General features: G+C 36.8%; 1 protein-coding gene across 5 annotated transcripts in view; it reads left to right on the top strand.

Moving 5' to 3' along the window:
• LOC121316056 (RAC-gamma serine/threonine-protein kinase-like) overlaps positions 1 to 13,858 on the top strand; it is a 176,196-nt gene that overhangs the window by 125,964 nt on the left and 36,374 nt on the right. For all 5 annotated transcript variants that reach the window (XM_041250779.1, XM_041250776.1, XM_041250778.1 and 2 more), the window contains exons 3-4: positions 9,865 to 9,990; positions 13,085 to 13,196. In XM_041250779.1, the coding sequence (XP_041106713.1) occupies positions 9,865 to 9,990; positions 13,085 to 13,196 (238 nt within the window). The remainder of the gene's footprint in view (positions 1 to 9,864; positions 9,991 to 13,084; positions 13,197 to 13,858) is intronic.

Raw genomic sequence — 13,858 nt, 5'->3', positions numbered from 1 at the left:
ATTCCTAATAGCTTTCTCAGTCTTTGCCGCCAGGAATTAGACCAGTGTCTAACAAAAGGGCAGTAACATCAGGACAAAGGTCCACAGTACAGACACTGCTTACAGCATCAAATATCTAATCAGTGGCCTCCAATTTGGCTTTTCTATTGGACTCGCCCAACTACCATCAGAGTCCTTCAAGTGCAAGAACCTGTCTCTTCTTTGTCATTTCAAGTACGCCTTAAGAATCATCCCCCAAGACAGGACATTCACTGCTGACCCTGGCAACCACCACCAGTAGCCTCACTGCGAACATATCTATTTCTGTGGAAGCAAGAAAGGACATAAAAATGTACTCTACTGCAGTACTGGAATGGGCTATCTATGTTCTATGAGGATTGCATAGTGGCTACCAATCTTGCTCTATTCACAGACACTTCTCATCTAGGCTATGGGGCAATCCTGTCCAATCAATGGTTTTTCAGCCAATGGCCTCCTGAAATAGAAGTTCTACAACAGGAACAGAAAATCACATGCATTACTGGAATTATACCCAGTAATTGCTGCTGCTTTCATCTGGGGCAAATCATGTTCTAGAAAATGAATTCTTTTCTATAGCGACAATACAGCCACAGTCCAAATAATCAATAAAGGCAGATCTTCAGCACTATTCATTCTGAAATTACCACAAAGTCTCATTTGGTTATCTGTGTCAACCAGTTTCTTATTCAAGCCAGGAATGTGCCCGGTTCCTCTAATAACAATGTTGATGTTCTCTCCCGTTTGAAAATCCATAGATTCTACCAGATCATGCCAGCAGCATCGCCTCTCCCTCTGCAACCTCCTCATCATGGAATAAATTCATCCCTTTCCAGTTTACTTCTGTCTGCTCAGGGCTATATGACAGCAGCTCTGGCTCCAGCAACCAACTCATCATACAGAACAGAATGGAATTCATACTTCCAATTCTGAGCCCAGCACTGAATCATCCCGGCACAGTTCAACCACAACGGGATACTGTCATTCGTTATGCACCTTTGGGACACCCTCCAGCTGTCACCCATTACCACTGAATCATATCTGTCTGCTATTCAACACCATTACTGACTCCAGTGCATCCCAGTACCCACCCTACTTTCACTGCCTGTAGTCAGTCCGACTCTTGAAGTCCCTCTGTGGCAGCGTGGTTGCAGTGCGTAGATGCGGTGACATCACGGACCAGGAAGAAGCAACACAAAACAAAGAAGGACGGGGCAAAAGTGAAGCACAACGGCTCTCAGCGCACTATTAAGTAATAAAAGAAAATATTTAAATGAAACAAAACACCAAACAAAAGGGCACAAGTGCCAAACAAACATGCACTAACAAGTAGTATGCTGGTTGCCGAGAATAGGTCTTTTATATTTATGGCTGGAATCTTAATTACTTATTAACAAATTACCTTATTAAGGCTCCAGTCACATTCCCACAAGAGTTCTAGGGAAGGGGTATTTTACCCTATCCCCACGACTACACATTATAAGACTGATGGTGCTCAACCGCCCGCACATAAACACAATAATAATAACAACAAATTAATACATAAATAATAAAATACAGAAGTGGTGGGCACCCCGTCACACCCTAACACCAACTTCAATCAGGATGCCAATCACGACGGACACCCTCCTTAAGATGGTTTCCATCCTCCGTCACGGATGCTTCAATCCAGCAGACAACATCGGAATGGAAGCAATCTGTATAATTGCCACTTAAAAGTTTCTAAGACGTGCAGAGTTCACGGTCACATCCTTTTCCAGCTTCCAAGCTTTGGGAATCACAGTGAGCAACTTCTCCTGCAGTCAAGACCAGCACTTCCTGCTGTTTTTGAGGACGTCAAAAACTGGTTAACGTTGTTCTGGACAATATATTCGATTATCAACTGTTATTAGTTATCAAGTTATTAACTCTTCCCTTTGCCCTTACAGTTGTCTAGGAAAACTCATCGTTCTCAAGATACCCAGTCACTCAGGTCCACGGTTTACAGACTGCTCAAGGAACATTGTCACTAGGAACTATTTTTTATCTCATCTGTCCTGTCATAGCAGGTCTTCCACAGCAATTCTTCACTCCTTCAGAATCAGGACTAAATCAGCATATTATTAAAACTCTAGGTTGCTGGACTTCATCAGCAGTCGAGACGTACATTTAAATGTCAACATCAGACATTGTCTTTTCCCAGCAATCCCTAGTTAGCTTGCCGAGAGTATAGGCGCCCTCTCTGCCGGGACAACCAGAGGTTTCCAGTAAAAGAAAAAAGGTGGTTTTTCCTCTCCGCTGTGCGGATAGCTTTTTTCTAGGTTGTCTTACTAATCTTGTTATGTCCTGTTTGTCTTCTAGTCTATAGTGTTGTGCAGGGTGCAGTATTTTTTATCCCTCACAGGTGTGGGATTTTTCTAGCGGGGAGCTGGGGGTCCATATTCTGGGGGGGATATTGATTACTTCCCCTAGCTTCTCAGGCATATGCCATTCAAGCTCTCTAGCCAGCGGGACCCCTGGCCTTTTGCATTATGTGCGCTATTCTGCTACATTTCCATCTATACTGAACCTTTAGTTTCTCTACTTTAATAATAACTTTGTAATTATGCTAACATCTGTTTCTATAGAGCCCCTAAATGCCGTTGCTGCGTAATCATATCTCTATCTTATTTTCTTCCTTCAAGGACTTCCCACAAGTCCGTTCGGCCCCATCAAGTTATCAGCAGTTATCAGTTGTATCAGCATCAAAGCCACCACCATGGCACTCCTGCGAGTAAGGGACTAACACTTTATGTTCTCCTAGTCTCGGGGGTCATCCGACCTGCCTTAAGTCACCAAGGTTCCCGATCACGAGACTGAGACTTGCTTTCCTGTCCACTTTTCACCCTTCAAGTAAATAGCGCTCATCGAGCCTGCTATAAATCACTCTCTATAAAAATTACACTCTGTACACGTTTCACTGATACTCCGTGAATGTTGTTACGCAATACATAATTAAAAAAAAACAAAAACATGATATTACAGAACACAGTTGTCAGAGCATCAGAAACCATATTGACCAATGTTTAATTTTTCAAACGCCTGTAATATATGTAGTAATAGATCCACGCCACTCACACGGTTCGTTGGCCCTTTAAAAGTAGACCCAGGACACGGAAATTGATTTTTTCAGCGCTTGCGCGCACTTTTAATAAGCACAAAATCAAAATAAACAAGCAGAAACAAAAACCTAACTCCGTTTTGGAGCTCTGACTTTACACCACCATGTCCCTGACTAACCCACAGGACGGCTAAGCTGTTTACCTGACACACACCAAAAACTTACACAGGTTTCACACAATACCTTTCTTTGAAACGATTGGACACACACGCAGTCGGGCTCTTCACTCAGCAGCCTTGAGCAGACTGGCTGCCTCTTTTAAATACCCTGCACCTGGCTCTAATTTACAATTACCACCAGGTGCAGGGGATAATAAAACAATTAAAACCCTTAGCCCATTCACCAAAACGTGCATTCTCACATGTTTTTAGCAGGGAGGAATTTTAACCCCCTCCCTGCTATCTTACAATATATATACTTACTTAATAGCTTAGTTGTACTGCATCATAACAAATGTGTATAGATCAGTCAACAATGTTTTTTTTTTTTTTTTTTTTTGGCAAATGGCAGTATACAGACATGGGCAACAATTGGAACCAAGCCTTCCCCAAAGCCAGCTCCTTCTGTCAATATGGCTAAGCCAGTAGCACTGGGATAGGACTTCAGCTAACTGAAGGCGTTAGGCTTTTTTTTTTTTTTTTACCTGACCAGAGCAGTTGGTTCTGGAACAGCTTTGTAAGACTGCGATGCAGAGCAGCAACACCTACAGTATGTTCAATAGACACTGAATTAACTATGGTATAAGTAGAATGTAATGGCTAAAAAGTTTCTCAGTATATAACTGCTATACAGCAGTTCATATTGGTGTATTATGTATTGAATCTATAATCTGTAAACGCTAAATGCCAGTTTTTCCATAAGACTTCTATTCGTAAAAAGTGTTATGTAATAACAGCAAATACTTTTGAGTCTGTGGTACCAGTTGTGTTTTGACACAGACAGCAACACCTCCAGCAGGGCTTGCCCTTAATACAAGCATGTAGCAGGACCAATGCTGTGGCTGATGATGATGATGATGATGATTATTATTATTATTATTATTATTATTATTATTATTTTAGTAGTAGTAGTAGTAGTAGTAGTAGTAGTAGTAGTAGTAGTATTGTTATTGTCGTCATTAAAGGGCGCTCTGTAAATTCCACTTCTATTTAAAAATGTATTTTGGCATTTGTATTTCTTCAGTGAGAGAATCAAGGGGTTAAGTGAATTCTTGCCAAAAAAAAAAAAAGAGTTTTAATCCGCTTAGTACTGTACGAGTGCCTAAAGTGAGTTCTGGTACCTTCTGACATTTTTGAGGCAGACTCCCAACTACCATTGAAGACCTTGGCCTCCTCAAATTAACATGAGCAGGTGTTTTTCTCTGATGTGTTAATTAAGAAAAGCTGGTGTCATTATGCTTTAAGTGGCTGTTACAAATAGAACATGTCGGTTTATTTTCTGTTCCAAAAATCTAGAAAGAAAGAAAAAGTAATTGGAGGCACTGCCTTAGAATCATTTATTAAGGAATTTTTCTTTAGCTTGTTTGGCCATGGTTGGAATTTGTTTTGTTTTTTGCCTGTGGCTACAGAAGAGTAGAGTAGTATTCTTTCTGTGGTTCTTAATTGACTGTAAATATGCTATGCAGTTATTGACTCCATAAATACATGATGTACAGAGCTTTATGAAGCCTTGATATAAAATCTAAATATATTGAGTTTACCAGTATTTATTTATTTCAGATGCACAGAGTATAATAGTTAGCCTAACTAGTTATGGCATATAATTTCATTTTTACTATGGGGCAAACAAATCTTTTCTTTATTAAAAATCACAAACTACTTTTTTTTAATAATAATTAGTCACTGTCGGTTAGTATCTTGTCTTTTTCTTGTGACTAACATCAGATTCTTAAAATTTCACGCTGACTTTTTAGTTGTTAAAAATGCAGTTATGCCCAACAATGCTCTCAAGGATGTAACGTAGTTTCATGTGAATGGCCTTTGGGTGGTGCTGCAACAGAGACTACCGGTCGCAGGTCACCGATCTTTACCAAGTATGATCTGAGTATGGCGAGATCGGAGATGGTTTTCCTTGTAGTGTTAGTGTTTTGCTGCTGTGCTACAAAGTTCTACCTTTCAGACTCTGGCACCACGGTAAATCGAGAGGACATTTTTTTTTTTTTTAACAAATAAGCTTTCTATTTGAAAATCTAGTTGAACTTTCAAAGGACTTTAAAACTGTCAGATACTTCTTTTTTAAAGTTTACATTTACAAAAAAGTTTTCATTTACATCAGATCACTCTTGTAGTCCAAAATATCAGCATGATCTGTCGTCACAGTAGGGATTACAGGATAGTACTGCCGTCACAATAGGGATTACACTGTGGTACAATCATCAGTAGTAGCCTGTAATTATAGTATTAAGAATAGGGTTTATAGGGAGATATCAGTTACATTGATATTATTGTGGACATTACAGTAAACTGTAGAACTTTATCCATGAAGCTCACACTAAGGATTATAATTGTAATTTTTGCTCGTACTGCAAATTCATGGAATACATTTTGGAAGAGTGTTTTAAACGTCAGCATTGAATAATGACAAGGTCAATTGACTGATAAGAAATTGTGTACTGTACTGCTGAGTAGTTACAATAGTATTTTTTTTTATTCACTCTTGAATTTCATGTCAGTGGATAAAGTAGACATTGAGGGTTGGAGGGCATTTTGGAGGCAAGAGTAGAAACTGATGAAGCCTTTGCCAATTACCAGTATGAATCTAGTCCGTGACCCATTTAATAGGTGCCTTAATACAATTGTATTAATTGACACATTTCAGACTTCACAAAAATGAAAGTGCTCTTCATCAGTGGTAATTTTATATAAACACAAAAGTAAAAACAAAGCATGCAAAAAAAAAAAAAAAAAAAAAGCTGTTAATAAGATTAAGGATTTTGTCTGCATTAAATCAACACATCTGCAAATGCTAACATGAAACAAGTTCTTGTGACTCTGAATCAATTATTTTCTTTGCAATAAATGCTTACGCACCTTGAATGTAATACAAATCTTTGGGGTGTACAGTGTATTCCAGCTGTAAAATGTATGCATTGGATGATACAGTATTTTGCATTGCCTTAATTTGAATAGCAATGCCAGTAAATATATTATTAATTAATAAATACATTATAAATAACAATATCTAAATTAGTAAAGAAATTATTCATAATAAAAATTAAAAAAAAAACATACATTGTATTATGTCGGCTCCTATTGAAGTGGTATAATTTGAGTGATAAATAATAAAAGTGTGATTTGTCTGATGTTATGCCGGTGAGTTTTGTTTATTTAGCCATAAGGCTTCAGGTTTGATCACTTTACATCACTGTAGATATTAGTTATTTAGTATGATGAACTGCTTTTTCAATAAAGTGTACCAGTAATTAATCTTACTCCAGTGACCCTTGCCTTGAGGGATACATTATCCATGGCATGTAATATGTGCAGCTATAGATATTTCACTTTAAAGATCACTTAATAGGCAGTTATAACAGTTATACATTACGTGTTTATTGAATGGAATTTAACATTGTTTAGACCTCTAGAATAGATGGTTTCTATGTAAACCTCTGCAATGAAAATAAAATCCTAGAGACTGCAAAAATGTGGGCATAATATCTGATATGTAATTTAAACAGGTTACAGTGATTAGGCACGACACGCTGGTGCCAAAACATGAAATGAACAACGTGTTCAAAACAGTTAACCCATTCCTAGCATATACACCTTCAATCCTGATCAATAAGCCAGGTAGCAACCTTTAATGATTTGTTTTGACAACCTAATAATCCTGCAGTAGATTTCGCCAGAAGGCAGGCTGTAAAGCCAGCTGTTTCTGTTTCCTGCAACTGCAATTGAGCAGCTGTTTAACAGCTGCTGTTTGAAAATGACTGCCTGTTTTTGTTTTGTTTGTCATGGTCTGAAATGGTTAAGTTAGACTGTTTAATTGTAGGTGATGTTTTGATATCGGGGAGCCAGAATAATGGCTTACAATGTCTTAATATGACACAGGCTCCATCCACCTCAATACTTCCTTACTTGGTTGATTTTTTCTAATAATTAGCGTTGTTGCTGCTTCAACATATTGGGCCCAATTTTGAGCAAATGTGGTAAACACAAACGTAAGGGCAAAGTGCAAACCTTTGCGCTGGACTGCACCGTCCTCTTCATGTTGTGATTTTAAAGCTGGGCACTGGCAGAAATCCGTTTGCACAAAAGTTGCTAGAAATTCAGAAGCAACTGGCATTCCCTTTAAGAGAATGATAGCCCTAGCAGTTGCTTTTACTGTGATTTTGATGCACACAAAACTGCTTTATTGCCGTAGCACCATTTATGTAGTATTTAAAAATATTTACATTCATTGAAAGCTGGCTCATGCCATGTCTCAAGCAACAAAAATATGGCCAAACAGAATAAACAGAAACATTCCCTGTGGAAGTGAAACCTTCACACAGGCGTGGCTGTTTGTTATGTTGTTGGCTTCCAAACAGCCATCATGCATTTTGTCTTGCTCAACCCGGGACAAAGCGTGTTGACCCACATCCTGAGGTTGGTAGCTGGGACCCAGGTCAACCCGGGTACGACCCAGGTATGTGAAAAAAGTGCTTTATGGCTAAAAGTTTAGCGAAGTCTAAATGTTTAGCATCACTATAAATTCATGAATTTTGCTCAAACAGTTGAATGAAACCAGCTGAATAATGTTATGTTAACATATTGAATTACTTACTGCTTTGTAGATTTCCGTATACTTAACAAAAAACTGACAACAATTGAAAAATGTGAGATTTAGAAATCTAACATGAAATACTCTATTACTATTATGGCTTCCAGTAGACTTTTGCAATATCATTTTTTAGTTCTTTTGATTATATATTATTAACTAACAGTTAATAACAGAAAATAATGTACATTAACATGTTTATTAGCTGTTTGCTAACAGTTAATCAACCAAAAAAATGGCCCTTAAAATAAAGCGTGACCACAAGTGTATCTTCAAATTTAAAAGACGTTAGACTTTAAAAAAAAAAAAAAAGTCTCATAATAATCTTTATTTTTCATAGTAGCTCTAAAGTTAGTGTTCTGAATAAAACTTAAATAAGCTCAATATTTCAAAGGCTGGAAGTATAAAAGTTATGTTTATGAATATAACAAAACCCTGCTGTCACATATGCCAACATTTTTCAATGAATGTAAATATTTTTAAATACTGCATTAAGAAATGGTGCTATGGCAATAAAGCAGCAAAGACAAATGCTAGGGCTATCGTTTTCTTAAAGAGAATGTCAGTTGCACCCGATTTGCTAGTAACTTATGTGCCAACGGATTTCTGCCAGCGCCAAGCTTCAAAATCACAACACGAAGGGGACGGTGCAGTCCCGTGCAAAGGTAAAGCACTTTGCCCTTACGCTTGTGTTTACTGCATTTGCTCAAAATCAGGCCCAATGACTGGGAGAGGCCCAGGACAGGATATAGCAGTATTATTATAGTTATTATTCTCATCGTCATTAAGAGGGACTGTAGTGGTGGAATTTAGTAGGAAAGTTCTTAAAATGTATACTGTCCTACTGTGTCTGAATGCAAAGAAAGCTGTTTGACTGAACTTTAAGGAGGAACAGACACTTGTCTTTAATAAAGCTAAAAGCCTTATTTTTTTTTTTTTTTTTTTTTTTTTAAGAAATCTGTTTCTTTATGCTTCTTATCTTCTCATACATAAACAGTTCCACTCTTTGGTCTGGCCAAAATGTATCTATTTATTTTACTAATGTTGGAAATTGGCTAATTCCAATTCTGCTCCATCTTGTAAAAAGTGACTGTCCTTTTATTATGCTGAATGCAATGTCCTTTTTGCTGGCTGTGAATATTGTAGACAGTGGCCCAACACCACCAAGCATTTATTCCAGGAAAAAATAAAATGGTAATGTACAGAATGAGATAAAGTGGGGCAAACTTTGCAGATGTTTAGTGAATCTGGCCCATTGTTGTTCTGTTGTTATAAAATTGCCTCCCGGCAATAAATGACCTTAGTTTCAAATGACTGCTCGTCTTTGATTTATAGAAATACATATAAAGAGACTAAGCTTTGACAGCAGACAGAACATTCTGATCCTTGTATTGCTACCTCTCATCAATTATGGTGATGTAATCTACCATGGAGCAGACTTATTGTCCTTACACACTCAGTATTTTACATAGTAAACACAGTCAGGTTAACTGGGACAGTTAACACACTGTACATTTTACGTTATACAGGCATAAATTGGTTGTGAAATATTGGCGCTTGCAAGTGACCATTCTTAATAATTTTTTTTCTGGCAGCTGCAGATATTTTTTAATTTAAGTTAGTGTGAAGTAGAGACTTTGAAATAATGTGTCATTTTCAGATAGTACCTAGTGTGCGAACGATGTGCTTTCAGACAAATTGTTACGGTGGGAAATTCTTTAAAAACAAGCTGCTGAACCGCAATGACTTATTCCTGGTGAAAACATAGTGAAATAAAAAAGAGAAATCTTACGCAATATTGGATCAGTGCAAATCTTCGAAATGTTAATAGATACTCATAAGATTCTTTTGGTTTCTTTTGCATTTCTTTTTTTTCACAGATGAGTTTTCAGTAACTTCACAATTGCAGTTTTAAACAAACAAATATGTTTTTCCTCTACCTTTCACAGGAGAGTATATAAAAAACTGGAGACCAAGATACTTCCTTCTGAAAACTGACGGCTCTTTCATAGGCTATAAGGAAAAGCCTCAAGATGCAGACCTACCTTACCCATTGAACAACTTTTCAGTGGCAAGTAAGTAAGCCTCTTATTAGAAATAATGTGTTTGACATTCTTTTGTTTTTCTTTACAATATAGATTTGAATATATGAACAGTACAATCTGTAGCTTTCTTTGCATATCCAACACGCGTACCATTATGCATATGGGTCACTTCACGAGAAGGAGTTAGAAATGTTTGGTTTGTAAACTTGTGTACTAAAATAAAATAAAAAAAAACACAGAAGGACTGAAGTGGTACTATAATTGCAAATCAATGAGTGGTACTTGTAGACCAAACGGTAGTGGTTCACTATTTTATTTTTTTTTTTTAAACAAACATTCAACTTCCAAGTTAATTCTCCTCTGTGTTTTAGGACATCTGCAGAGCTCCTCAATTAAAAACATTTTTCTGCCATTTCTGTGACAATTCCAGTTTGATGATGGAAGAAGAATCCATGTTATTGCCTTTTGTTAGCATTTGTTCTTTTACCACAATAGGGCCATATGGTTTTTCAAACAGTAGCAAAAGAAAGTACACTTTCTTCTCTCTTACCAATCGCCTCATGTGGCAAACCTTTTCATAGCCTGACCAAAGGTACTCACTAAAGGGCATCGCTCTGGTAGAGTATGCAAGTCAAAAGCTATGCATAGCTTTAGTATGGTTATTTATATATAAAAAAAAAAATGTTATTCAGCACAAAGCCATGGTCAGCACTTTTATTACAGTCAAATTCAAATCTGCCCACACTATGGCTGGGCTTACATTTCAATTATGACAGTGCCATGTTTTATATCAGTTTGATTGCCCTGTCAGGTGAGATTCAAACCATAAATACATTTGTTTTAACATTAAAATAATATCTGTTCCGATGTAGAACAGATCACTTGATAATATATCTTCAGATAATATTTATCTTCTTTCTACTAGTGTTGGTTGGCCATATTTGGTTCAATACAATAATACAAAGATGCACTTTCATTTTTGCTTTTGCAATAGGCCTCCAGCACCTGAAACATTTTTTTTTTTTCTTCCTGGGTCAATTTCTATAGTATAGATTTTCCACGGACTTCATTTCTCGAGAAGAACATTCAACTGATCAAAAAACACACTTCATTCTCCTGTTCATGCATTTCTGCTTTGAAATAGGATAGAACTAAAAAAACTAGCAATGCCTAAGTTGAGCAAAACTAGTCCTGGTAAGACAAATTATTCATGCTGCATAACCATATCCAATGTAAAGAAGGGGTTAACATGTTTCCTGTCTTGTAATTTGCAAACCAAGGAAGGAGGAAGAACTTTTTTTTTGATCAGAACTAAAATTTGTAATACAGAGGATGTGACCTATTGTTTACCAGGCAGGTGCAGTGGAAGTGATAGAGGTCAAATTTGCTTATGCATATAATTATTGTGTATATGGAAATGTTGATGTTTTTTTGTGGATTCCATAGTGTTTTTGGCCTTTGGTGTCAAAATAGGTGACATTCAAGACCCCTGCTGATTTTTTGGTATTTTAGCAGTAGCTCATTTAACTTGCTTGCCTGTTTGTAAATGTAGACTGATCTTGGGCTGTGTTCACACTGAGTTCGTTACAGGGGTTAGTTCCACACTGTGTAAGGTTTGGCTTGTTTGGAGTGTAGTGTGAACCACAATGTTCCCTTAGCAACCGAAATGACTCCATCTGAAGTTCGTTTGGCAAATCAACTGAGTTTGGTCTGCTTGCTAAACATCAATGTGAATAACAGGGGAACTCTGTTTGTTTGGACATAGTAAACAAACCATACGCCTTGATCTTTCTAGCTTGATGAGGAGAAAGTAAAATTTCATGGTTGTTTGTTTAGTTGGTAGCGTTGCATGTCTTGTCTGGTAGTCTACAAAATTTAACATTAAGAAATTTGGTCAAATAATGTCAAGGGGATATGGACAGTGAAAGAAACAAGGACACTTAAAAATGTGGTCAGGCACCACAATCCAGGTAGGACGTGACAAAGAGAATGCTTTCCTTCCTGTTCCTGTGCTTTCCTCCAGTGCTTGCTAGAATAGCAATAAAAACCAATACAAAAATGGACACATGCTGACAAAAAAAACAAATACCAAGATGCATTACACTCTAAACACTCAATCAACTAATCATTAAAAAAAAGCTGTTTAGATATCAGAGAAACCGTAATTATAATAGACACCAATGCAGTCATTGAATAAAACTTCCATTCAAAGGTAGATGTTTGCCAGTATGTGACATAAAGGGGTTTTAAAGTACGGTACACATTTTGAAATAGATGGTCAGTAGTAATCGATCTTGTGATTTTTAAATAAAACAAAACCCCATATGTCAGTCACACCACAAGCTTTTGAAAATTGGATGTCTGTCAGCAAATATATTGGCAAGTGTTTTTTTTTGTGTTTTAGTTTCTTCGTGCTGAGAAAGTTAGAAGTACCAGGAATCGAGTCGCCCACTTCTTTCTTGATAATCAAAGTCTGAGAGACACATTTTTTCACACCTCCTTCACTCATTCCTTAAACTTAAAACTTTTGTGCTTGATAAATAATAATTAAAACATTTAACAGCTGATCCTTATTTTGGGGGAAGTAACAGATTCTGAGCTCATTAATTTCCCTTTGTAATTACTGCTTCAAGCTAAACTTGTCATCTGTGATCAGGAGTGGTGTAACATAAACACAAAGCTGTAACAGCAACCTTTTCAGATTTGAAGACATTGAGGTGTCATTGAAAAGCAGATTTAGGCTTCGCAGTATGTGATTTAAAGTTTAGATTTTCAAGGTATATGAGCTCAATCATGTTTTAATTAACCTTTCCAGCAATAACTAGCGTGTCCTGTGGTTTTTGTTTCAATTGAATTTTCTGGCAATGGAACCATATTATTAGAAGTTGGCATTTGAAACTAGCCCTTTAGACATTTACACTTTGTTTTAAAAAAATGCAAGTACAGATAAGCAAGTCAGTTTGTTTGTTTATTTATTTATTTATTTATTCATTCATTCATTCAGAAACTAGTTAGACACGTGCAGGTTTCTTGAACCTTTTGCAAATAGCAAATAGCCACCTCCCTATAATGTGTTAAAATTCATGGCAGCTACTGTAAGGGCTCACATTGCATTTTTCTGCAGAATGCCAGTTAATGAAAACAGAACGACCAAAGCCGAACACATTCATCATCAGGTGTCTACAGTGGACCACTGTCATAGAAAGGACTTTTCATGTCGACACTCCAGAGGAAAGGTAGGTCCTTAACCTTTTGGTTAAGTTTTCCTGTGCATTCTTGCGAAACACAGCAGGCCAAATGCAGAACCGAATAAATAAAGCTTGTTTTTGGAAGAAGACAAACAAGCATTCGGGAGTCAATACCAAGAACTGGCCTAACTACTTCCATAGATTATATACTATAATGATTTTAATTGGTTTAGGGTTCTGTTTTGTTCTTTAGTAAAACAGTTATAGAAATCTTCTAAGTTATTCTCAGCTCCTTCAGTAAAGTGTACTGAACACTGTAACCGAAAAGGCAAACAGAAAATATACAGGGGTATACCCAGAACCTGGACCAGCAGTGCATTAGCTGCTGAATGTGCTGAGCTCTGGAAGTCACCTTTTCCAAACAACACATTTCTGTAAAAATAGAAAATAACATATACTTCCTGACAGTGGCTGTTGTTGTTCAAACTTTTAATTGCTTAAACTTACAAATAAATGCTGCAGGTAAGATAGCTAGATGTTAAGTGTATAGTTATATTTATGGTTACTATACCTGCAAAGTGTTCTTCACAATTCTTACTTATGTGAGTTGTTTTACATTTTCATATGTACACACTTATATAAACCAAAATGTAAATAATCCTTCATATATATTTAAAATTATTGGTACTATTTCTGCTGTTATAATAAAG

The sequence above is a fragment of the Polyodon spathula genome, chromosome 5 (genome assembly GCF_017654505.1).
Source record: "Polyodon spathula isolate WHYD16114869_AA chromosome 5, ASM1765450v1, whole genome shotgun sequence".
Lineage (NCBI taxonomy): Eukaryota > Metazoa > Chordata > Actinopteri > Acipenseriformes > Polyodontidae > Polyodon > Polyodon spathula.
This window is presented reverse-complemented; position numbering and strand designations above follow the sequence as displayed.